Source organism: Rhinocladiella mackenziei (genome assembly GCF_000835555.1).
Source record: "Rhinocladiella mackenziei CBS 650.93 unplaced genomic scaffold supercont1.1, whole genome shotgun sequence".
NCBI lineage: Eukaryota > Fungi > Ascomycota > Eurotiomycetes > Chaetothyriales > Herpotrichiellaceae > Rhinocladiella > Rhinocladiella mackenziei.
In genome coordinates this window covers 2178865-2203651 of record NW_013550604.1, presented here as the reverse complement: position 1 = coordinate 2203651, position 24787 = coordinate 2178865, and the positions used below count along the sequence as shown (strand labels likewise).

The window sequence follows — 24787 nt, the reverse complement described above, 5'->3', positions numbered from 1 at the left end:
ATCTTCGCCCTCTCATCACTCCCGCTCCTTCTTCTTCTTCTATAGACAAGTTGCCAGAAGAAGGCCTAAGGGGTCTTTGCTCCAGCTCGTCATGGCCGTCTTTTCAGCCCAGCTCCGCTGCTTCTGCTCGGTGATTACCATCATCCCCAGTACCCAGCGACACCACCAAAGCCAGCCGCCGCAGGCAGATCATCGGCATTCAACAAGCCAACACCCTCCTCAATCAGTGTGGACCAGACGGCGTTGCGCGTCGTGATCGGCCACGCAGGCGTGTCCCAATACCGGGCGAGGATCCCACGTCGGTTAGCTTCGGCGATGTGGCCGCGCAGTGTCGCCAGTTGCGTATCATTGAACGTCGTGCCGTCGACTTCGCCGATGTACCGACTGAACTGCGTCGACGCGACAGGAGACACGGCAGCCGTAATGTTGGATTGCGTGCTGTTGAGTAGAGCCAAATTGGCGTCGAAGAAATAGTCTCGCTGCTGCACAGGCTGTACTTGGTCAAGCGGCGTATTGCCTGTTCCGATCACAGTGACCGGGCCGACCGTAACACCCGTGCCATTCCAGGTCGTCAGGTAGTCGGCCTCACGCAACGGCTGGAGGGCGTCGATCACCACGGGCCAAGTCGTCGTGCCGTTCGTCTTCAGGTCAACGAACAGTAGTAGTGTCTGGCTGGACGAGGTATCGTAGACACCGTTGTGGGTAGGCGAATCAACAAATTGACTCGTCGGGTTCTCCCGTCTCAGAACATCCAGGATGGGTTGGACATACAAGGAGTTGAAGGTGCGGGCGGGCGCGAGGGCGGATTCTTCATGGCCGACGTAGAGAGTGTCGTTGACGAGCCAGACGTCCGCTTCGACGGATACACAGCCAACGGAGAGCGCCGAGTAGAAGGGCACGTCGCGCCAGTAGTCGTTGTGCGAGTGGATTGGTTTCTGGAGACCAGAGGGCTTGTCAGAACGGAGCGGAAACGAGTGAGATTGCGTGGAAACTATGTGTCTTCTCGGGGGACTCACAGGCACGATTCCCCTTGTCAGGTCGGTCGGGTATGTATACGCATCACTATTGTGGTTGTTGGATAGGATGTTTTGTAAAGACGTGGAGATGTCGAGGCCTTCCGCGGTAGCCGATGCGGGCAGCGGTGCAGCAGTAACCTTCACCGCGAGAGGGAGCGCGAGGGCAAGGAGCGGCGAGATCATGGTGGAGGGCGATGGGGCAAGAGCAGCGTCCACTGAAGCTGTGAGAAGCGGGAAGCTCGAGAGAGGGAGTTTGAATCCATCTTATTATGACTTGGGGAGAGCGCAGTTCGCGAAACGTGTTGGCAGCGAAAGTGACGCTGTCGGATCATGCCCGCAGTTGGAGTTTTTAGCGGAACCGGTGCACGCGGACCATACATCATCGCCGGGTTCCTGGATCCGAAGAGATCTGCTGTCCAATGATACTTGATTCAGCTATACACGTGCATCGGCAGTATTGAGCTCTATGTTCGTTCGTCAGATGATGGCTTTAGCATGAGGTTGATTCGGATATATTAACTGGGCAACTTGCTTTGCGACAAGACAAACGGTTCTCTCGTAGGTTGCATCGCTATGTGAACGAGAAAGTGTACTAGAGGACCTGGTAGGACGAGGTCCCTCTGCCCGCTGCTACCTACGGAATTGAATACCTTCTTTCGAGCCGCCAAAAATAATTGTCGATTGCGGTCGAAGATGCTCTTTCGGTTGACTCGTTGAGTTTTGATTTTTGCCGTGCTGGATGTATACACTGCGTCCGGGCCGATAGATCTTAGCAACGTCACCATCAGACTGAATATGTGGCCTGCAAGATTTTCTCCTTGTGAGTCTTTCAACAGCCTTGTTGAGCTCAGATCTCGGGAGTGTCCAGTCAATAGCTGACCAGTGAAGGAGTAAAAGATACCAATTCGTCGGGATCAAGTAGCAGATCTTTCTATCGCAGAAATCGTCATAGAAAGCTTGATAGATGACACTCTCCAAACTATTTGGGCGCCCATGGTGCTCAAAATTCATCATGTTATATCAGTCCTCCTCTTTTCCGTCTCTTCTGGCATGGCCACACCAGAGAATCCCGGGTCGGAAGAGATGGGACCATAGCCAAAGAGACCTTGGTCCGCGAGATCGAAGAATCGTTGCCTAGAACATAGTATTGCACTATGCAGACGGGGGAGGGTGGCAGAGACTAGTAATCTGGCTCTTCACATTGGACATGCAGGTGAGTGGAATTCTGAGGGTCTAGTTCAATCGTCACAAAATTATCCAGCATCAACGGAAGATGCAGAGTATTATACTTACCTGCTGTCAACTCTGTCTTCCGGACTTTGGAGTGCTTATGAAGTCATCTGGCCCCAGAGCTCTGGCCGCAATACTGCTGGTCGGTCTCTGAGTTGTGACAAACAAAATTAGCAGTGAGAAACGGAATGACAGAGAGAGTTAAGCTTGCGAACTGTGTGTTTACTCCGGATGATGATCGATGGCGGAATCCTGCTGTTGTGACTGATGCCGTCCTAGCCTTGAGCCTCCTCAGCTCTCACCCGGATGCGTTTTTCTCGATTTCGATCTTCAGGATGAACTCGGCCTCCTCGGTTGATCTTCCACGTCTTTTCCAATCGTGACCAATCCATTCTCAAACCAAGGTACCCCAAGGCTGCCAAATATGTTGGGTGGAGACAATTCACTGCCTCTCTCAGATGGAACATGACGCCGGAATCTCAACCGTGCATACAACCTGTTTTCCCAGGCTGTTCTTGGGATTGTTGGATTCCAGAATACCCGGTTCCGAGAGCACCAGGTATATGTACCGACTTCCTCCCGTTCCTTGTGTTGATACCTTTCGTCTCCTTCAATTCAGGTATCGGATAAATCAACACGTAGTCGGCTCATATTTCTCCTCAGCCTTCCATCCTCCTCCGCGATCATCACCATGCAGATCCAGAACGTCCCTCCTCTACTCTCTCCTTGCTGCGGTTCCAAGTTTTGCTCAAGAGGAATCCTCCACCGCAGTTGGATCCGCCGCTTCTGAAGCTGCCAGTCGTCTCAGCACTGCAGCATCGGCCGCCTCTTCCCAGGTTAGCGTACAAGCTTCGATTACTTCTGAAGTCGCCGCTTCTGTCTCATCCGCCTCCGAATCCACCGCCTCTACTCAAGAATCCATTGCTTCCAGCCTGAGCTCCGCGGAAGCTACTGGCGCTACCGGTGCAGCATCCTCGCTCTCGGCTCTGAGTACCTCGGCCAGTTCTGTTCTCGCCAGTCTCAGCAGTGACGCCGCCAGTGCTCTGAGTAGTGCCACCAGCGCTGCAAGCTCTTCCGCCTCTTCTGCTTCATCTGCCGTCTCCTCCGCCGTCTCTTCCCTGGCTAGTGCCGCCACTGAAACAAGTACTGACAATGCCGCCGCCGCTGCTGCTCTGCCAACTGGTTTGAGCGGTGCCGCTGGTGTTGCCCTGTTGGGCCTTGCAGCTTTGTTGTAAATGGAAGAACACCATCGGTCAAGAATATAATGCATGCACCAAGGTCATGGGCGTCGAGGTAGTTCATCGTTGAACGTTCCGTCATACTTTTACAAAATTCATGGTCATAGCAATATCAGGAGCGATTCTCAAATCTTGTGCAGGGCAATCATTATTCCACAGTTTAGCTTTGTTGACTCAGCAATTACGATGTTGTCTTCTGATTCATCCTTGCATCTGACTTTGACATTTGATTCTGCCCAAGCTCCTAAATTCAAGTCCTGACGGGTGGAATGGTCTTGGGGGGAGGCTCTTTCCCTTATTGTTGGCTGAAAAAAGTGTCGAGTCGTATAGCGCTGCTTGACAGCCATTCATGGAAAGATTGAAAGGTTTGGCACTTACAAGCGTTGCGAGCATAATTACAGCGAAAAGACCTCACATTGACACTCCAACATAAACTAACTCCCGCAGTCAACTCGATTCGTCCGTACTTGAGCCTCCTACCACGCCCGAGGTATCAACGTCAAAACATATCTCTCCCAACGACACGTCGTATCGTGACAGGCTCGTGAGATGCTCATAGACCACCTTTGGCTTGACAGGGATTCTTTCCCGCTTTCCTCGCAAGTCTTCCTTGGGTATAAGTAGTTCGGAATAATCCCTGAAGTCCCGCGAGAGATGATATGAAATGTGAGTGCCATCGGTTTGGCCTGGGGACTTTGGCTGGACAGGAATGTCCTGTTCCTCCAGCGAACCACAATAGTGCCAATGTGTGGGATGATGGAAGTCGTACATCAGAAGACGCAGGTGCGCGTGGACGCCAAGCCGCGACCCCTCTCCGTGCCACTCAGTTTGCAATTTTCTTTCCACTTTCGTACTCGTACGACCGCAATGACCAGCCTCATCGCTCCATCCGTACAAACATCTTCGGTCTCGGTTGGATAAAGACTGGTGGTACGAAAGAACGGGCACGAGCACAAGCATTCAATCATGCCCAAGGAACGGAAGACATGCACCGAGTGCTCAATGCGCCGGCAGAAATGTGACCGAAACGTCCCCTGCGGTCGCTGCGTCAAGAGAGGTGACGCTGCAAAATGCACTCGGGAGTGGCCTGAGGGCGGATACGATCCCAAGATCCACCGGATCTATCCTCGAACATCAATCCGAACAGATACCAGCCCTCCTGCTCCCGACACGTCTCCTGCTAATCCTGCTGAATCTTCGGTACATCCTGCCCGGAGGACTCCGGCCTCTGCGACCTCTGCAACGAGTCCTCAAGCTCAGTCATCGATCCATCCTGGCAATCCTGGCACAGGTCCGGACAATGCTCCAGTCTCGGATGTCGACAACGCAGCCACAGTGCTGGAGTTTCTCACCTGGGGTCGATCAAAATTGTCGGATTATGACCTCAAGGCCTTGGAACTCCTCAAAGAACCCCACAATGCCGGGGTATCCGCCGTCCCCAAAGACAATGGCCCCGACTGGGATGTTTCTAATGGATTCGGAGGCACTGGTGCCGCCCAAGTTTCATTCCTGCAATTGTTGCTGCCAGGCCGTCGACAAGTGTTTCAACTGGTCGAATACCACATCAGCTCCATTCTGTGGTACCATGGATGCTTTCATGGTCCTACTTTCTATGAGGAGCTCAAGGAGGTCTACAAAGGCCCGTCCGGATTGCAAGTCAGAGACATGGATCTCAGGTGGACTGCCTTACTATTTTCCGTTATGGCAGCAAGCATGACTTGCGCCAATGAGCAATTGGCTTTGTCTTGGGGCTTTAAAAAGAACGAAAGAGCCAAACTCACCAGACAGTGGTACAAAGCCACCGTTACTTGTCTCAATCTCGCAGATTATATGTGGCGACATCATATCTATTCGGTTGAAGCAATCACCGTGTTGACTATGTCCGCTCACATTCTAGGATTCAGCAACACCCAAAGCACACTATTGGGAGCCGCACTTAAGATTGCCCAAGGACTCGGTCTTCAAAGACTTGGGCCTGAAGACGAGATGGGTAATGTGACCGGAGCATGCATTGTCATGACCTCTGCTCAACGGGATAAGGTAACCAAGCGGGAAACGGGAAGGAGACTGTGGTCTCAACTTTGCATTCAAGATTGGTTTTCGATCCCGTTCTCCGAGATGTACTCCATTCAGAAGATCCATTTCACCTCCCTCAAACCCATAAACTGCGATGACAACACGATGCTACCGTTGCCCGATGACACCCCCAGCATGACGAGTTTTCCCAATTTTCTCTGCGAGATTGCTTCACTAATGCCTCAGATGCATGATGCCATTATTGGATCGAACACGTTGTACACCAAGTACGAGCAAGTTCTGGATTATGATGCGAAGATGAGAACATTGGCAACGGAAGGATGTCCTCGCTTTTTCTCCATGCGGGAGCCAATGTCTCCCGAGTGGCCTGCATTTATTCCCTGGGCCAAGCGAAGCCTAACCATTTGTTTTGCTCACAAGATCATCATGATTCATCGGGCTTTTCTTGGTCGCAGTTTCACCGAGCCAGCATTCGATTTCACGCGTCGTACTTGCATGGCGGCGGCCAAAACGATATTGAAGGAAGCCAGACAGGCGTACGATGAAGAGGGACCAATGCTGTGGATTGATCAAGCATTCATGGTGGCGGCTGGAATCACGCTTGCCTTGGATATTTTCCATCGCCAACCCAACGAACCCGAGTATGAAGAACATAGGAAGCTGGTGGATAATACGATCAGTATGCTGGGGAAGTTTGAAAACAGCATGATTGCTTTACGTGGTATCCGACTACTATCGTCGTTGCTTGCTGAACAGGCTCGGCTCACGGCGGATCAGACGCTGGAGAACTATCGAAAGCGAACACATGAGAGCATGGGAAGCCGTGGACAACCAAAGAGACAGAAATTCAATGTGCCCAAGTTCGTGGAGTCCTTTGTCGGAAATGACTCCTTCACCCATTCCTTGAGAACTGCCAACCGAGGCGTGGAGCCGTCATTGGATCTGTATGAACCGACCGAGGCTGCACGAACCCCAGCATCGCAAGAACCCATGATTACGTCGGACCTAGGTTACGAGACCTTCGAACAACTGTTTCCTCCGCATACTGGTATCAGCAACAATTTTCTGTTTGAAGACTTGCTTAATTTCGACATATGAAACAAGGATGGGATGGATCATAAAGATATTGGCATGTCACTGTCCGAAAGGATGTGCGAACAGAAACCAAACGAAACGAATGCCGTACGACAATCGGTGGAATGCGATTGGACGATAATGGTTGCGGGGGAGGCTATTCCAGCCTTGTGCCTTATCGCGTTGTTAGCACATTGTAATCATTTGCTACCGATCGTCCAAAACATATAAGAGATGGTTTGCCCTCATCATCCACTGGATATTCCAGAACTTCTTAGATCATTATACACTGCCATCTTCCCGCGTCCTTCTCTTGAAAAGTATCCAACCACCGTCTCCGAAATTGAGCAGCATACCGGCCATGGCACCCGAAAAGACGAAATACGTCGATCGCGCCATCCCCACCATTTCGTTGGCAAACTACTCGGAGCGCATGGACGAAATCACCGCCGAACTTGTCTCTGCCGCCGAAAACGTCGGCTTCTTCTGCATTGTCGACCACGGCATCTCGCAGGACGAAGTGGACGAGATCTTCGCCCAGTCCGCGCGCTTCTTTGCCTTGCCCGACGAAATCAAAGCCAAAGTCCCCTTCTCTTCCGCCCACAATGCGGGATGGGAGAAGAACGCGCAGGTCCGGCCCTCGACTGGCGCCGCGGACAAGAAGGAATCCTACCAGATGCAATTCGGCCAGAACATGGAAGGCAAATGGTTGGACGATCGCGAGATTCCGGGCTTTAAGGAATCCAGTCTAAAGTTCATGTGGCACGTCCAGGAAGTCTCGGAGAAGCTTATGACGTGTTTTGCAAGAGGACTGGGGTTTCCTGACGATTACTTTGTCAAGGCACACGATGTCCGGAGGCCTGAGAGCCAGACTGTGGCGAGGCTACTGCATTACTTTGAAACCCCCAGAGAGACGAATGGCGAAGTCTGGCATCGTGCCGGTGCCCATACGGATTGGGACCTCGTCACGCTCCTGTTCCAGAAGGCAGGACAATCTGGTCTCGAGGTATGCTACCCAAGAGCGAAGCTGAGCCTTCATCCTCATTCTCTCTTTCGTCGGTCCACTCCGACCACCTTTCTGCTCTTTCTTCTAACACCTCGATCTGATTAGATCTGTCCTGGCCGCGAAGTGTCGACGTCTTTCGGGCATGGCGACGAATGGACAAAGGTCAACCCACCGTCCTCGAACGCTATTATCTGCAACATCGGCGACCTGCTCATGTCCTGGTCCGATGACCGCTTTAAATCGACATTCCACCGCGTCAAATCTCCCTCCGAAGCCGACGACTACTATGGCGAACGCTACAGCATTGCCTTTTTCAACCAACCGTGTCGAGATACGCTGATTCAGGGGCCCCTGAAGAAATACCCGCTCGTTACCGGTGAGGAATTTACGCGTAACGCCATGATGAAGAATTTTCGCGCGCTGGAGATTAAGAGGTTCGCACTGGCGGAGCAGCAGGCGAAGGAAAATGGTATGGTTGGGGTCGGTGGGGAGAATGGTAAAGTCGTTGCGGGAGTGGGTGCTTAAAGCGAACATAAGGAAATTGCTCCAGGATGGCCCCCTATTTCCATAGCAAAAGGCGATGAGTTGCTCCGATGAAATCTTCCCCTTTCACCCAAGCGCATTCAGGTTGTTTCCCTCATAGCATTGAAAGTCGGCGATGGCACATAGGGAGGTAGGGCCTGATGCCGCCTGCGGAAGCACGGAACTGTGGAAGTTCTGGAGTCCGTCGAAACTGCATGTTCGTCCCTTGTCCAATGCCTGACGAAAAAACGTCCCTCTTTAACCCTCCACGCCAGTCTTCTTGCTAAAAGCATCTCGCGCCATCATCGTGTTCAACACGGCGCAATTGAAAGCAGCCTCGCCCGGTGGAATCACGACAAAAATGTAGGTGTTCTCAGTGAATCGAGCGAGGAAGCAATTGAATCGTGGTGTTTGCACTTTGAACAACAAGAATCCAGCGCTGGCCGGCGTTGTCCTCGTATTTCTTGCTACCGTGTGTTTGTAACTCTTCATGATATTCGAGATCCGTTCATGTCGGTCGTGGTTGGGATTGTCCTCTCCAAGCTCGGTTACGACGTTTGTGACAGTCAGAAATGTCGATCTCTCAAACAAGACGATCTCCTCGGCATTGAGCTGTTGTGCAAAAGCCTCCAGAAAGCGCTCGATGACAACCAAATTCGGAATCATTCTGTGCACGATCCCTGCCCAGGCCTTGTACAATGTTTGATCCCAGATGCTGCTGGCGAAAGTCTCCAAGCTAAGCCCCTCGGACCTAGCCATAATCAAACGACATCGTTCTTCATAAATTCGTTCGCGGTGTTCGTTCTGGACCAGGTCCATCTTGTGAATCAAACAGAAGACATGCGCATGGGGACTGAACTCTTTCAAAGCCTTGATCACCTGACTGTAGGTTTCGAGATCCTGGTCAACGGATCGCGATTCAATGTCGAACACGTAAATGAGCACTTCGGCGTCGGAGAAGACGTTCTCACGCTGAGCATTGAGGTAGGAGTCCATAAAGGCGTCTTGCCTACCGCAGAAACTTAGTTGATTGCCTTGAACGGTTGACAGATTTGTGCTCCAGAGAATCACCTACCCTCCACAATCCCATAAGTTGAGAGTCAGATTGCCCATGAACTTAGCATGGCTATGCTCGACGTCAATTGTTGCTCCGAGACGGCGAACGTCCTTTGCGACATAGTTGCTGAAAATGATGGACCGCATCGATGACTTGCCAGAGCCGCTTTTGCCCATCAACAGGACTTTCTTCTTCCTCTTCCGCGTATCCATCTTCCTGCGCGATTTCCGGTGCTGGGCCTGACTTTGGCTCGTGCAACCCACGCGTGACGCAAAAGCTGGGGCAAAATACGCATAATGTATTTTGGAGGAGTACAGAGCCGCCTAATGCAGCTTTTCGCAGAGGGCAACGCACGCCTTGTCTATAGCAGGGTCTGCGGTGGAGATTTCCATCGTAATTAAAGCCCTCCTGTTATGAATCTAAAATAGCTCCAAGATGCCGACGGCAAAAACCATGCATCCTCGCGGACAGACAGTCTTCGCTGGGGAAGAGCAAGCTTCGGCCTACGGTTCTTCGGGGAAAAGCAAGCACCAACGTTCAAATCTCAGAAAAGCCCCTGTTCGGTCTGTCTGTCTCTTCAAGATTCAGAATATTCGCAGCCGGTCTCACACTCGAAAACCCTTTAACACAAAGGCTAGAAGTCAAAGGAGAACTAGAATGAAAATGGAAGACTTCGCGACCACCAATCGATAGCATACCATCATCAAGTTAATACGTAGCCTCGTAACCCCCTTTCTTCGAACCCATTTCCGTGATCTCCTGAATGCCGTCTACCCGTTTTCATGTAACGATATGGAAAAGAGAACATTTGGTCATTCAGAAGACCGTTCCGTCAGATATAATACCAATGGGAGGTCCTTTGGTGATGGGGCGGGACACTTGTGCAATTTCTCGTCCTCCCTGCCGAATTCATTAGCCAGACTTGCAACAAAACGTGTCCAGAGCGCCTCACCTTCCAAGTTCCGGCCTCGAGCATCTGCGCCAAACTCAGTTGCTCTGCCCCTTCAAGTCCGAGCCCCTGGTTCACTGCCGCCAGAAGTTCATCCAGAAATCCGACCGTGACAGCTCGCCATTCGACGATCACATCATCACTGGGCTCAAATGTCGGGACGACCTCGACGGCATTACCGTCGCCGACCATGTGATGGTAGATCTTGAGACCCCGTTGTCGGTCTTCTTCCTTCAAAGTCAGAAGTCCGGTATCGACCAATAAACCGCCATTGCGGTATTCCGGAAGACCGGTCATCAGCTCGGCGCCCGCGAAGTGAACGTTGAGCAACTTGGTCATCGGAACCATCAAGGAATAACAAAGCCACTGTGTCAATTTATGGAAAGGGACGATGGTTTCCCACGGATGAGCGGGAGGGGACTTGGGCATGGCACGGCAGGGCCAGGCGTCGCCTAATGATTTCCCTTGGATCGTCGTTCGAGTTGCGGGCCAGATACTGGACAACCCATCCATGAGGACGCTCCAAAGGGTTGGTAATAAGACCACCGGAACGGATGCCGCCTGGGTGGTCGGATGGGATATCAGATAGTCTAGAATTGATCAGCGTGCTCCGCCGACGAAGTGCACTCCACTCACCGATCATGTTTCCCGGTCGGCCCTCCACTCCGAAAATTTCAGTATTCTGTAACGCCGATGCCAGTCGGATGAGCAGACCAGCTCGACCCGCAAGGCCAGACATGGGATTCGAATCAGAAACCTGCATGCCTCTGGCCAAAGTCTCCACCGTGACTTTATTCAGACCAGCAGCATCCACTTGATGAGGTTGAGTCGGGTCGCTACTAAAAGCACCGGCTTTGAACATCTCCAGACTTGCAACAGCGAGACCTTCACTCCGGACATAGACCTTCCCGGACTCTTTGGATTTGTACGACCACTTCGTACCAGCGCCAGCGTCGAGCAGGACCGAGACGAGGAACAAATCAATCAGGCGTCGAGCTCTCTCTTGAGTGTCGATGGCGGTGGGCCAGGACTGTAACAATTGCGTCACTCTTGGTCTTCCTCCCACTTCAAAATGTTGCCAACGACCGTGAGGTGGTATTGAGGCGTAATCACCCGCATAGTCTCGCTGGGGAGTGTCAGCAATTTGGATGGATGTTGCCGATTCACGGTGTCCCACGGCTTACCTTGATAATGGCGACGACATAATCGGCGGTGTCCTTGAACTTGGACATGTCGACATCGAAATGATTGAGGGCATTACCCTTCGCCTCGTCAAGGACCAACCTCGTCCTCTGCCTGACGGCATGAATGCTTCGAAGGTAAGCAGCAGGTTGTGAGCCTGGATCGGGGGGATCAGGAATAGGAATGTCCGGCATGTTGTTACCCATTGACGGAGAAGGGAAATTGGCGCTAATAAGTTTGGGCGACTTGTGTGAATAGTTGGAAAGGCGCTCAACAGCAACAGCAGGCCTCAGAAGTGATTTGTCCGACTTTGAATCATCTGGTGACGCTCTCGATTCTTTTTTCTTGAAAATGCCCATCATGGTGGGCGGAGAAGGCCTGTCGGGCCTATCGATGCAAGGGAGCCGATAGGCTGATCTAACTGTAAGCTGCAAGGGGCGACTCGGGTCAAATGTGTCGATCTAGGAACCGCGATGGCACGGTGCCCCACGGCGTAACGGGTTGCCTGTCAGGTGTCTGATGCGTCGATTCAGGCTTCGACAGGCGTGGTTTGGGCAGCGGAGTGACAGCGCAAAGCAGCGCAAGTAAAAGCCAGAACAACAGGACGAGAAGGTCTCAGGTGGAAACAAAAGAACCTCGGCCTTCTGACAGGCCCGGAAGCGAATGAAGGAGCGAACGAACGCACGAACAGACGAACGAAACGAGCGGCTGGAGGGAGAAATGAGCAGATCCCAACAACTGAGACACAATTTGAGATGGGCTGCGCCAATGCAGCAATGCAGCCGAGTGGGAAGGGGGATGTAGTGAGGAGGAGAGTTTCTGTTGAGCTGCTACCGTACATGTATCATTCTCAGTTAATTGACGGCCTTAATTCTTGGGCGTGAATTCAACTGCATTGCGCTCTTTTCCCCCCAAATAGCCTGGTCAACATGGGAAAAAAAAGGAAGAAAAGAAAGGGAAAGAAAGATAGCCGTAGTTAGTAGTATGCACAGTTCAGGAGAAGGAGGGAGCGTTGCTGGGAAGAGGAAATCGACTTCTGTTGGTGAAACAAATAGGCGAGCGAACGCCCGACTTAGGCTCCAACCACACTCCCACATTGCCGATGGGCGCAGCCACAAGGCCACTGAACGATGAGTTTAGTAAACGGCCCTATTAAGCATGGAGGGTATGGCGCAACGTCCCGGGGGGAGGGAGGCCTGGTGGGGAAGCTTTCTCCAGCTCCCAAATCATCCCGAGATTACTGCAATTGGTTGAAGTCATGTCTTCTGCAGAATGAGCGCTTTAGGCGGTCGTCGACTGTTCATTTGTTCGGCGGCAGGAACATTTTCAATCGTCCTTCGGCGCAATCGATTGTCCTTCCAGATCCAGCACCTCTAAGCACCGGAGACCATTCCTCTCTGTCCTCGCGGGCTTGCAACGTGGCCGCCACAAGATCCCGTATGGAGCACTGTCATACCATCCCCTGGTTCGTGGAGGTCACCGACTAGCGACGTCCACTTTGAAGAAAGAGAGGATTGAGTTTAGCTCGGGGGCTAGGCTTAGTCTCCCGCCGCCTACAATTCCCATGATTACCGCTTACCGCTCAGGCATCCATCTCTCTGCGACCCTCTGGCAACAGTGTTCTGGGTTTACAATCAGCGTCCTGGCAGGCGAAACTTCCTTCGCCCCAGCTTCGCCATCCTCAACAACACATGGTGTTGTATATATTGACCGACTCAATCGCACGTTCGACTCTCAGGGACGAGCTGCTCCGTCAAGGCGCACTGATTGGCACGAGTTCCCACCTTCCGCATCCCCAGAGCGCCAGTCGTCCTGAAACAGTAACCCTTGCCTTCATCTCTTGCCGAAGTCTCGGACTCCAAGCCGAGGGCGACCATTGCGATTGACTCGACGGTAGAATGGATGCTATTCGGGAGAATGCCCAAGAAGAGAGTCGGCTGTTTTCCATGCTCCCCGCCGAAATCAGAGCTTCCGTCTTTGAGTTGGCTTTGACATGCGACGACAATCTCTCAAAGCCATACCGAGCCGATCGAATTTACCACCGACCCGGCTACCATTATCACCAAAAGATCCACTGCTCGTTGCTTCAAACGTGCAAACGCATCTATCGCGAGGCCCGCCTGCTGCCCGTCTCGGCCAATGAGCATATATTTTGGCTCTTTAATGGTCCATGGAAGTCTATAGGCCGAATCAATCGCAATACGGCGAGATGGTCCAGCTGGTATCGGTCACTCCACCGAGAACAGCAGAAGGCCGTACAAGTCATCCATATCTTTGCCCAACAATACTTCTTGGAAGGTCTCGGTTCTCGTCCTCAGCTCGAAGGGTTTTCTTTCGGAACGAGGCTTTTCCATCTTACTCTGCGCCATTCTGACTGGTGGTCGTGGGAATCCCCCGTGGAGTCAAATGATCGTTTGGGAATTTGCCCATGGCGAGAGAATCGGACATCATGTCAGCAGATGCTTGCTGAGCCAGCACAACCGAGTCTCAGCTACATCAAAGCGCGAATGATTCCGTCTACATGGGGGGGACAGATATGTCGAATCCAGGGCCTGAGGGAGTTGAAGATGGAGTTTGAGACCAGCGAGGTCAAACGGTCACAGCTGCAGGTAGTGGTGGAACGAGCCAAACACTGGAAGTTTCCCTTGGCTGGTGAGAATTTCGTCCTCGAGTGGATTGGAGAGTTGAAAGAGTCTTCTTGGGAAGGCCTGTTGAATCTGAAGGACGATTACCAGGTGTTGCGGGAACAGCCTATTAGCGAGGACGCGCCCAAGCAGAAATATTATGTGGTCAGGATGGTCTGGAGAGCGTCCTCAGCAACACCGGAGCAACTAGAGGATCTCGAAGACTCGAGATAGATAGTATAGAAGTGAGAGGGTGCAGAGCTATCCCTCCCCCGTGCAGAATTTTGCCTTATGAAAGTGAGTGAACACGAGACCAAAATTTTGTATCTGCTGTGGCTGTTCACTTTGTGGCGCAGGCATGTCACCCAATCCCCCGGTGTCGCGTTTCTTTCTTGTCCGCCATGGAGGTGAACAGCGTTCTACCATGATCCACCCGGCGCCAATAATTCAAAACTTATCACACTGCCTCCGTTGTCGCCATGGATGATATAGCGGGGTTGAAATGGACATCAACCCCGGCCAATGGACAGAAACCCGCAACCTCGAACTACTCTGCTTTTAAACCTACTCCCCCAACCTCAGGGCGAGCGTCTCCATTCAATGCGACATCTAGTCAGCCTCCTTCCAAACCCGCCACTCCCGTAAATGACAGCTTCGCGAATCTAGTCTCCTTCGGGGCCTCTTCGAACAAGAATCTTTCCTTGCTGGAACAACAGAAGAAGCAGGCAGAGACAAAATTGCGACAACAACAGAGTCGGAATCAAGCGATAAAGGATCAATATGCCGGTGGAGATGATCAGTTTTGGAGCAGCTTGGGAAACAGGAGGGGCACACCGCCAGCGACTGTCAGCAATCCCCAAGATAAGAAGACAAATTCAACAAACAATGGACTGGACGACGACGACGACCTATTGGCTGCCTTTAATAAGCCTGCTACAATGAATAACAATTCTGTGGCTGCACCTGTACAGAAAAATGCCATGAATGATGACGACCCATTTGGACTTTCAGAAGCTGGACCTCGTAGAACAGACACCACGGCTACCACGGCTACTGCTAGCACCTTGGACGACGACGACGTGCTCGGACTACTTGGAAAACCAGTATCTACGCAACTCGGACGAGAATCTCCTCCGCCCGTGGCGAAGAACGACGATACGGAACTTCACGTACAGGATAAGGCCATGGCAGAGCTCGTTGACATGGGTTTTCCTGCAGACAAGGCGAGACAAGCTTTAGAGGCCACTGACTCTGGTACCGATGTCCAGGCTGCCGTGGGATACCTCCTCAATCAGGCGCACTCTGAATCGCGACAAAAGGCGCAGTCGAGAAATACAAGTCGTCCGGGAGCGGATGCGGATAATGGCCGTTGGAATGACCGAAGTCAATCACGGACGTCACGGCCACAAAGACGCTTTGAGGATATCGATGTCCCTCGGAATCGTCAACAGGGCCCTGCACATGCAGCGGAGAAGGATTTCGAGCAAATGGCAGCGGAATTTGGAAACCACTTTCTCAGGACGGCGGGTTCCTTATGGAAGCAAGGAACAAAACGAGTCCAACAGGCGGTTCAAGAGTTCAACTCTGATAGCGAATCTGGGAGCCAACCACGCTGGATGCGAGAAGCAGAACGTGCAGAGAGAATGGAGCATCGACCACGCCAGAGAGAGGCCGATGTGGCCACGGCGAGACCGAGCCCAGAACCGCAAGGCTCAGCAGGAGTGACGGATGAAGCCATGATGCTTGAATCTAGCAGACCAACTCCCCCTCCACGCCCATCAGCGACGTCGCGACCAGATCGACGTCTTGATCCCGGTGCTGACAACTCTCGGGACCACTCTCCTGCTGTGCCATCACGGTTACGAGAGTGCATTCCACCAAAACAGCCAGCCTTCTTGCGACGGCAGAACCCATCCCCGGCTGCCAATTCGAGGGCCACTCTGAACAGAGAAGCTGCCGAAGAGCAAGCTGCTCAAGCCTACGTCAGCTCGGCTCGAAGACGAAAGCCTCAACCCCAACCCCAATCTGCGCCACACCAACAGGTTATAGCCTCCGAACCCGATCTTCTTGAGGGTAGTTTCAAGGCCGCGGCCTCTCCAAGGCCAACCACAACTGCAGCGAGCGTACATCCATCTCCATCACGGCCCGTCAGCCGTGTAGAAACCCCAGCCCGATCGCCTCCGACTCGCAATATTCCCTCAGTATCTGCCATAAGTATGAAAGCTTGTCACTCCCACCGAGAGAAAGGCAATGAACATTTCAAACGCGGTGACTACTCGGCAGCACACCAATCCTACACCAGCTCCATCTCCCACCTCCCAGACGGCCACCCACTCGTCATCGTCCTCCTGACCAATAGAGCCTTAACCGCCCTCAAGATAGGGGATCCCAAAACCGCGATTTCTGACGCGGATAAAGCCATGAGAGTAATTGGTCCGTCAAAAGGCGAATCCGAGACTGTTGACTTCGGCACCAGAGACACTCCGAAATCAATGCGTGACTATTACGGCAAGGCCCTTATGCGCAAAGCTGAAGCTTTGGAGCAGATGGAGAAATGGAGTGACGCGGCTGTTGTCTGGCGTGAAGCAGTAGAAGGGGGCCATGGTGGTGCAACCAGCATCCAAGGCCGCATGCGCGCCGAGAAAGCAGCAGACCCACAGGCCTCACAACTCAAATCTGCGGCCGTTGCTACAAAGAAGCCAGCCGCGGCGTCCGTTCCTCCACGACGCTCTGCCGGACAAACACCATCATCTTCTGCACCGGCGGCAGCTGTGACGCGCTTGCGCGCGGCGAACTTGGCAGCGGAGAAGGCAGACGATGAGAAATTTCGACTGTCGGATTCGGTAGATGCGCGGATTCAGGCGTGGAAGGGAGGCAAGGCTGACAACCTTCGCGCCCTCCTGGGGAGTCTGGAGAATGTCCTTTGGGAAGGCTCTGGGTGGAAGAAGATCAGTATGGCGGATTTGGTTCTCCCTAACAAAGTCAAGATCCAGTACATGAAGGGGATTGCTAAGGTTCATCCTGACAAGGTACGCTATACGACTGGACGTGGCTGCAGTTACCTCTACGAGTTTTTACTCCCTTTCTTCGTCTGCATCTTGTATCGTGTGACATCCTTTTCTCTTCCATTTGGAGCTGACTCTTGCCACTCAATAATGCAGATCCCCACGGATGCCACGACGGAACAGCGCATGATCGCTGGTGCGGTGTTCAGTGCGCTAAACGAGGCATGGGATAAATTCAAGACTGAGAACGGGTTATAGAAGTCTTTTTTCCCGTGGCATGCATATCAAGCGTGAATCCGTGTCCGCGGTTGTTGGTTGGCAAAACGTGAGCTATCTCAGTAACGGTATCATGAGGATTAAAGGGACCGAAAAGCATGCCAATGCCAAATAGAGAAATCGGTTAACTCTGGTCAAGTGGCGACCTGTCAACGACACTTTTTATGACCAAACGATATTAATACAGAACACGAGAAGTCGCACACTATGGTGGCCGTCTTCCCGAGTCTCCTTCGTTCACGCAACTTTCTTTCCGCCTCTGCTCGAACTCTTCGCTTTCTTCCTGGCAGCCTTTGCCGCCTTCGCGGCCATACCTAATTTCACTTTGGCCGTGCGTCTCCTCCATGCCAGCCAGCGGTCTCTCCGATCATATTCACGGACCTTGACTCCTTTCCGCTCTGCCGCCAAGCCGATCGAGACGTTGGCTTCACGGTACGTTCCTTTGCGGAAAATGGTAGCCGGGGGGGCGGGTGTGACTCCGGATTTGAAAGCCGCATAGCTGTTGGAACTCAAATGGGGCTCGAGGTAGTCCTTGTCCGACGTCTGCGTTTCAGGGACTTTTATCGGTGTGGCGTACATGCCCAAGCGTCTTCGACGGGGCGCATTGGGGGGCAACGGCAGTTGTGAACCTGGTCCTTCTCTTTCCAATGCGACTCCAATGTATCGCCTCTTGGGGTGTCTGAGGGGATCGCGATAGTATCGCACATAGCCGTATTCGGTCGCGTAGATGGTGTGGTCCTTTCCCATGCCCACATTCTCGCCGGGGTGCCATTTCGTGCCTAGTTTACGACCATTTCATCAGTCCTTACTATCTTCCGGGTCGACTAATGCTCTATGTGATGAAATGTACCTCTTTGTCTGAATATGATGTTTCCTGGTATCACGTATTCAGACGCTGACTTCTTTGCTCCTAATCGTCTTCCCGCGGAGTCTTTGGGACCATTTGCTCGACCTTGCGCGGCATGGGAAGCATAGCGGACAAAGTTTGTGGAAATTCTCGCCGTCTGTTTCGAGCACAGGCTCAGCGACTTTAGAGAGGTGGCGAGAGCAGTGAAGGAGGCTTCGTTGGCCACGGTCGGTCGGTATAATTGAGGCTGCAACATCACAAAATTCGTCTGGGGTTGATATCTGTCCGGATCAGAAGTTTCGGACTTCAATGTGGTGGAAGGAGCAGAACCCTGAAATAAGGCAAATCGCGCTAACCGCTTTTGGCCAGTGGGTTATGGTCTCGACATTTCAGAGACAACTTGTCCCTTTCTCTTCTTCACATTTCTACATATGTGCATCTGCCACTGCTCTCTACCTCTTTTGACGTTTCACTCGCGAGGCATCATGAAGTCTGCACTCAGTCTCGTTCTCATCTTGGCAACTTTCGTATCGGCTCAGTTCCAATTCTTCGAACAATTTTTCCATGGTGCCCAGCAGGCTCCGGGGACGGCGGAAAAACAGAACGTGCCCAGCGATTCGAGTTGGTATCGCCAAAATTGGGAAGGCGGTAGGTTTTCGGCTGTCCTCGCACCGATTTTCCCTCCCCATCCGACCATTTCTCGTATTCGATGATGCAGCCCTGCACTTAACCCCGTATTAGCCAACAACGGAAAACGTTTTCGGTCAGCGAAGCCTTGCTGACTCATCGCTTCGGTAGCAACCTGCGCAAAATATCTCTGCCCGGGCACACTGGCGTGTGTGCATTTCCCACATCATTGCCCTTGTGCACACCCAAATGTGGAGGATAAAGTTGAGTTGGCGGAGGGGATTGCCGTGTGCGCCAGTAAAGGCGGATTCCGGGTCGGCGAGGCTGCACGTAAAATCGAGTTGGCCAGAAAAGGATTGATCTAAGGGAAGCGGTGCATTACGTCTCGTGTCGTTCATTTACCGTCAAATCTGACAGTCCGACTCGAAATTGCGGACCTCATTTCCCCAGAGGGCGCTTACAAGGGCATTGCAACTGCCGCAGATCAAGCAATGCTCTCTGGGTCCCCATCGACAAGGCTGCAGGAACAAACAGCTATTGTAAAGGTGATGAACGGTTTAGCACTGGAGTGCCGATCAAGCTGGGAGGATGTCGGTTTTCAGGATTGTTTCTCAACCACACTCGAAGGTGGACTCGCTAGATTCCTCTGTGTAGGACCAAACGACTAGAAAGAACTCAATGGGCTCAAAACTTTGTTGTTAACTCGTTCCTCTGTTGTATGCTCCTCTTCTCCTCCTTTCTTGCCTACCTGCATACTTCTCTTATGCATGCTTTGGACCCTGTGATATGACATGCATCCTATGGACCTAGCACCCTGCCACACTGTCAATGAAGACTGCAATAAAGTTCGCCGTATTGCCATGTTTTAGGAAGGTCCTCAATATTTTCCGCCTAAAGATACGGCTTGAGAATGTTCTGGGGCTAGCCCCGTCGACATGAGGAGCATATTAGATTCGAATTTCCCACTTTCAAATCTGCTGCATGTAATGGTGATAAACATCATGCACGCGGATTACGTATCTCCAATCAGGAAGGGCGGCCCACATGCCGGAAAGAGTCAGTGGATTTCTCGTCACAACCTTCTCTCCATTGCGGCAGGATGGCTATCCTGGCTTGACCACTGTATAGGTCCTCACAGCAATGAGCCAAATACTATATTGTATGATATTCAATGGTCGCCGTCATCGGCTGCACATAGCTGATCCGTAGAGACGATCAAACAAGAGATCAGTCTTTTAGCGGAAGGATCCGATTCATTTTCCCGTAAGTACCGGAGAGTGTCAGTCTTCTGACATCATAATGTCTAGACCTCCATGGACCAGTGTCGGTGGACGGGATGAATGCTAAGAATTTGATGAGCATCGCCACCGCCGACACGAGGGGCCTCAATATGGACTTCGACACAAGGAAAAGGAATTTCGGGTATTGTATCGCCACTGTTCCAACCACCGAAGTTTCAGGGGTTGGATTGTGCGGGTCCGCAACTGTCTTCGTTCACCGTACAGTTTGTTGCTACAAACTTTCTGCAAAAATTCGGGTTTTATGAGCGCCACGCCCCGAGCTAGAGGATGGCTAATGCACCGGATGTTCGACTTATGATTGTGCCAGTGCCAAACCAAAAGCCAGAAACATCAATGCAGCTGTCAATTCTTGAAGAGGGAAAGGCCACAATGCCACCGTTAGGTCTGAGCGACTCAAGGAGAGAGAATGCCGAAAAGATCATTCTCTAGCGTGTTGCGGAAGCCTTGAGTTGGAACAATCTCAGGCGCTAGATCCGCCGATTCACGCTCGAGATCTCGACTCTGAAGCAATCGGCGGATATTCAAACCCCGCTAAAAAAGCCTCAGCCGCACCGCCAATACATCACAAACATCTGCGTGGGACATCTGCAGCCGTTTCCAGGATCGGGCAGCTGGTTGTGGGCGTGCCCGCCTATAACACATGCAAAAGAATGATGCTCGGATTGCCGCAACAGCGCCTCGCCCGCGCCTGTTCTGCTAATTGCGGGGTGTTGGGAAATCCTGGTTGGCCTGAAAAAGCCTCTCAAGAACTCGGTGAGCTCTTACTTAGATGCCCGCTAGTATAGATCGCTTCGAGGCTGCCTTCTGGTTTTGTCGTCCCCCGTCCACCAGTAGGGTAAATGTCAAAGCAAATACTCCAGGATAATAGCTTTACAAGAAACTATGTATGCTGATGGCTCCTCCTTGAAGTGGACTCTAAGTTAGCCCAAGGCCGGTTTCTAGTCGTTGTGCTAAGGTTCTAACTCATCCTTCAAACTGAACACGATGAATCAGGAAGAAAATGACAGCCTATCTGGCTCACCCGGCCCCTCGAAACGACGACGGTATTCGCGAGTGAGCAGAGCTTGCAATGAGTGTCGAATGCGAAAAATTCGTTGCAATGGGCGACGGCCATGTGAGCCATGCGAAGCTTTCGAACGGCGTGGGTGCCCGTCGGTCCTTGTTCTATCTTAATATTTACCCAAGCATAGATTGTAATTATAAATCGACAAGAGGGCAGAGGATAGCCGGGGCACCTCGAACCAAGATCCTAGAAGATCGGCTGCGTCGTGCTAGAGCATTGATCTCCAAGCTTCAGGCTCAGAATCCCTCCGCTCAACTAAATCATGAGGTTAACAGCATTTTCGACTCCCCGCCAGGCTCACCATCTTCTGCCCAAAGCCCACCGGGTCCAACGGATGACAGCTCTGGAGACCATCTGGAAAACATGATGGACGGAATGGGCCGACTAACATCAACTCCAACGTCTACCGAGTACTATGGTGGGGGCTCGGGTTTCGCGTTTCTTCAGCAGACTCAACAGTGGTTCAATCGAGACTCTATTGGACGGGAGAGGCCCGCCTCTCACCAACTTCCTGCTGATGTTATGTCAAGGCTTTTCGATTCTCCACTTCCAGATAAGCAAGCTCTGGAAATAGATGTTCATTTTTCCCAACTGCTGCCGTCCAGGCAAACAGCAACAGAGCTTCTTCATGTCGTCTTCGGACGGGCGTATCAGCTGTTGCAGTTCCTCCACGAGCCGACGTTTCGGAAACAAACAGATCGGATCTACGATCTGGATCCCATGGATTTGGAAGATTCCGATCATGAGTTCCTGCCATTGTTCTATTCGGTGACCGCTCTGGGTTACCTATTTCACCAGAAAACGCATGACAAGTATGGGTGTAAAGGTGCTGTCAATCAAGCGTAAGTTGATCCCAGCTGCCTTTGGTGTTTGTATCCTAATCACTGAAGGATGCGCCACTTTACTGCTGCTCGACGAATGGTCAATCTCGATCAGTGTCGAGACGTCCGCACCTTACAGACCCTGTTATGCTTTGTCCTTTTCTTGATGTCGACGGCGCGACTTGCCACGGCTCATACACTCGTTGGTCTGGCTGTTGCTGCTTCAATGAAGATCGGTCTTCACTCCCAGACATCGTGTGATGGTCTCTCTCAATTAGAAAAAGATATTCGCCGACGCGTATTTTGGACAATAGTGAAACTTGACATGTATAGCGGCACGGTCCTCGGTCTTCCTGGAATGATCAATTTGGACTATGTGGACCAACTCAAACCCAGCGGTCTCACTCAGGATTATGCAAGCGAACACCAAGGCCGATTCGTGTCATTATCTGCCAGGAGGATGTTTGCTGCCTCGGCTCAGCACCTTGAAGTCTTGATGATCATCGGTAAGGTGGTGCGAAAGCTGCACCCCAAGACCGATGAAGAGGCCCACCAGGTGGGTCCAGCGAAGAAGATCTATGTTGGTAATGCTACCATTGCCGAAATAGAGGACGACTTCAAATCCTGGAGAAATGGACTGGTGGATGCCCTTGGTTCACCGGAACACGATGACTCACTGAGCAGGTATGGACGAAATTCCTCTTCTAAGGAGGACTTGCTAACTAGACGGCAGTGTTGTCTACGAACTGGAGATGGTCCATAACTTTGGCCACATCCTGCTCTACCGGCCCTTTTTGCACTATCTAGCCAAAACTGAGAGTGATCACCCTCCGGACCCTCGTTTGTTGCGCTGCGCAACATCGTGCGTCAGGATTTCGAGGCTCACAATCTCACGATCGGACGAAATGCTCCGCCGGGGATTTCTGACACCAGCAGCATGGCAATCTATATACACCGTGTTCTTATCCCTCGTCACCCTGACATTCTTCCTCGCCACACAACGCGGCAACAAAGAGTATGAGGCAATCCAGAAAGAGACCGAGCTCGGCATCCAGATCCTCGCCACTACGTCGTGCCAGGACATTGGTTCAAGAAGATGTCTGGATGTTTTGAGAGTAAGTCCCGAATTGGATGTTGATGGATGTTTAATGCCTTCGCTGACTCTATTCAGGTTCTCACAAGGCTGTCGCACATTACTGATCTTGACGTCGATCGTATCTCAGAAGGGGCCCCATCACTTTGCAAAAGCTTCCGCCACCACGGAGAGGGGAGACGCAATTCGGCAAAGGGGTCGGCGCGTGGGAATGCTGGCGCTCAGCTTCCCACACCCGATCGACATGATAGGCACGCACCCACCAAGACGGCGCCAAAGCCAACCAGTCAGCGCCAATTTGTACATCGACCGCAGCCACGGGCGCAGCCAACTTCGCAGCAGATGCCACAGATGCCTGTACACCTGAGCAATATGTCGATGTATCAATCGCCCTCAATGCTGTACCCGGCGCACGTGTCGATCTGGGAACAATCGATGTCAGTTCCGAACGCTGAACTAAACCAATACATGGGGAGGCCACCTTTCCCATATGCCGCATCTCATCCCGGATCGGAGACGAAGAGTAATGAATCATTTGGACGGCAGTCGGATATGGAGATGCCTTACACAGAGGGATTTGCTTGGCCATTTGAGATGGTGGCAGAGTCGGGTGGAGAAAGGCAAGTGGGTGGGACGGCGGGAATCACAACCAGCTCGGGGCCCTCGTCCACTGACACCGCAGGATATTGCGGCATTCATGCAAATCAAACCCGCCGATAAACCGTTTCTATGAATTTCGAGCTTAAGCAGAAAGCCCAGGCTAAGCAGGTCCAGGACAGAATTGGTTATGACTGTTTATTGGCGTCCTAGCAAGGTGATACTAAAGTTGGTGGTACATAGGAGTTTCTTTTTGAAAAAGCGAAAGATACTTTTCCAGAATGATAGATAAGCCTTGTTGCATGTTGGAGGAAGAAAAGGTCGGTACGAGGGTCACGTGGCAGGAAGGTGCGTCACATGACTGGGATCGCGGTTCAAGATTTGGTTGGTGGTGCCATCAAACAGTTTAACATTCATCTTTCCCTCACGGTTGGACTTCAAAAGGTCAACTGACCAACGATCACCCCGGCGCGTTACATCAACCATTATACTGCAGCCCTGTGGAATATTCCATGAAGCTTCCATGGATTGGATCAGGCGAGCAAATCGCCAACCACACGCTGTAAGTACCCTGCATGGGAGGTGCCTTCTTTCTTCAACTTCTTATATGCAAGGGCTAGTTAATTCGAATGCCAAAAGCGAACTCAACCCTCCTAAACCCTAGCTAAGATGGCTTTCTGCTCTTGTGACAACACTCTCTAGCAACAGCCCAACTAACCGTCACCTCCGAATTTCTCCGCGGCAGTAGGCGACCACGGATCTTTGAGTTCATCAGGCCAATGCAGATCGAAGCCCCGTGCGGTCATAGCCAGCTTACCGGTTCCTGGCATCCTTGCATCCTGCTTTTGATTGTACAGGGGGTTCTTTTAGCCCCCAGAATCAGTCCCGCATCTCGGGTTTGTGCCCCATCGCTTCTTGAACAAATCCTTGGCCCTACAAGGGCAACAGATGTCCCCTGTGACCAATTGCACTGCCACTGGCCAAAGTGAGGCTTCGGAGGTTGGAGAGCTGTTTGGCAAGTCCTCCTCGGCAATGACTCTTCACTTCGAGCTGTCCAGCTACGTACAGTATATGTAATGTAGCCCTGATGCTGTCATACCTTCGTTAACAAGAACAACGACGATACCACGTGTTGATAGCTCTCAATTGTCTGTCCCCGATCGACCTCTTTTGCGCTCTCCCATGGCCGCCAGCGCTCCGCGAACACAGAGAGCTTTTATCA

At 52.0% G+C, this 24787-nt stretch overlaps 10 protein-coding genes across 10 annotated transcripts; 6 read left to right on the top strand and 4 right to left on the bottom strand.

Annotated features, from left to right (window-relative positions):
• Positions 1 to 140: 140 nt before the first annotated feature.
• Z518_00768 (uncharacterized protein) lies at positions 141 to 1199 on the bottom strand (the record flags this gene model as incomplete). Its single annotated transcript, XM_013421369.1, has 2 exons — positions 141 to 935; positions 1017 to 1199. 2 exons carry the CDS (start codon positions 1197 to 1199, stop codon positions 141 to 143), a joined length of 978 nt encoding a protein of 325 aa, XP_013276823.1.
• A 1505-nt stretch (positions 1200 to 2704) lies between these two features.
• Positions 2705 to 3481, top strand: Z518_00767 (uncharacterized protein; the record flags this gene model as incomplete). Its single annotated transcript, XM_013421368.1, has 1 exon — positions 2705 to 3481. One exon carries the CDS (start codon positions 2705 to 2707, stop codon positions 3479 to 3481), a length of 777 nt encoding a protein of 258 aa, XP_013276822.1.
• Positions 3482 to 4450: 969 nt separating this feature from the next.
• Positions 4451 to 6619, top strand: Z518_00766 (uncharacterized protein; the record flags this gene model as incomplete). The annotated part of the gene is made up of 1 exon (XM_013421367.1): positions 4451 to 6619. One exon carries the CDS (start codon positions 4451 to 4453, stop codon positions 6617 to 6619), a length of 2169 nt encoding a protein of 722 aa, XP_013276821.1.
• Positions 6620 to 6956: 337 nt separating this feature from the next.
• On the top strand, positions 6957 to 8126 carry Z518_00765 (uncharacterized protein; the record flags this gene model as incomplete). The annotated part of the gene is made up of 2 exons (XM_013421366.1): positions 6957 to 7601; positions 7707 to 8126. The coding sequence occupies 2 exons, from the start codon at positions 6957 to 6959 to the stop codon at positions 8124 to 8126; spliced, it is 1065 nt and encodes a 354-aa protein (XP_013276820.1).
• Positions 8127 to 8381: 255 nt separating this feature from the next.
• Z518_00764 (uncharacterized protein) lies at positions 8382 to 9392 on the bottom strand (the record flags this gene model as incomplete). Its single annotated transcript, XM_013421365.1, has 2 exons — positions 8382 to 9132; positions 9199 to 9392. 2 exons carry the CDS (start codon positions 9390 to 9392, stop codon positions 8382 to 8384), a joined length of 945 nt encoding a protein of 314 aa, XP_013276819.1.
• Positions 9393 to 9996: 604 nt separating this feature from the next.
• On the bottom strand, positions 9997 to 11673 carry Z518_00763 (uncharacterized protein; the record flags this gene model as incomplete). Its single annotated transcript, XM_013421364.1, has 4 exons — positions 9997 to 10080; positions 10133 to 10719; positions 10766 to 11255; positions 11314 to 11673. The coding sequence occupies 4 exons, from the start codon at positions 11671 to 11673 to the stop codon at positions 9997 to 9999; spliced, it is 1521 nt and encodes a 506-aa protein (XP_013276818.1).
• Positions 11674 to 13209: 1536 nt separating this feature from the next.
• Z518_00762 (uncharacterized protein) lies at positions 13210 to 14169 on the top strand (the record flags this gene model as incomplete). The annotated part of the gene is made up of 1 exon (XM_013421363.1): positions 13210 to 14169. One exon carries the CDS (start codon positions 13210 to 13212, stop codon positions 14167 to 14169), a length of 960 nt encoding a protein of 319 aa, XP_013276817.1.
• Positions 14170 to 14414: 245 nt separating this feature from the next.
• On the top strand, positions 14415 to 17198 carry Z518_00761 (uncharacterized protein; the record flags this gene model as incomplete). The annotated part of the gene is made up of 2 exons (XM_013421362.1): positions 14415 to 16964; positions 17097 to 17198. The coding sequence occupies 2 exons, from the start codon at positions 14415 to 14417 to the stop codon at positions 17196 to 17198; spliced, it is 2652 nt and encodes an 883-aa protein (XP_013276816.1).
• Positions 17199 to 17453: 255 nt separating this feature from the next.
• On the bottom strand, positions 17454 to 18319 carry Z518_00760 (ribosomal protein L27; the record flags this gene model as incomplete). Its single annotated transcript, XM_013421361.1, has 2 exons — positions 17454 to 17995; positions 18067 to 18319. The coding sequence occupies 2 exons, from the start codon at positions 18317 to 18319 to the stop codon at positions 17454 to 17456; spliced, it is 795 nt and encodes a 264-aa protein (XP_013276815.1).
• Positions 18320 to 21060: 2741 nt separating this feature from the next.
• Z518_00759 (uncharacterized protein) lies at positions 21061 to 23688 on the top strand (the record flags this gene model as incomplete). Its single annotated transcript, XM_013421360.1, has 4 exons — positions 21061 to 21896; positions 21945 to 22559; positions 22609 to 22990; positions 23047 to 23688. 4 exons carry the CDS (start codon positions 21061 to 21063, stop codon positions 23686 to 23688), a joined length of 2475 nt encoding a protein of 824 aa, XP_013276814.1.
• Between the last annotated feature and the right edge of the window lie 1099 nt (positions 23689 to 24787).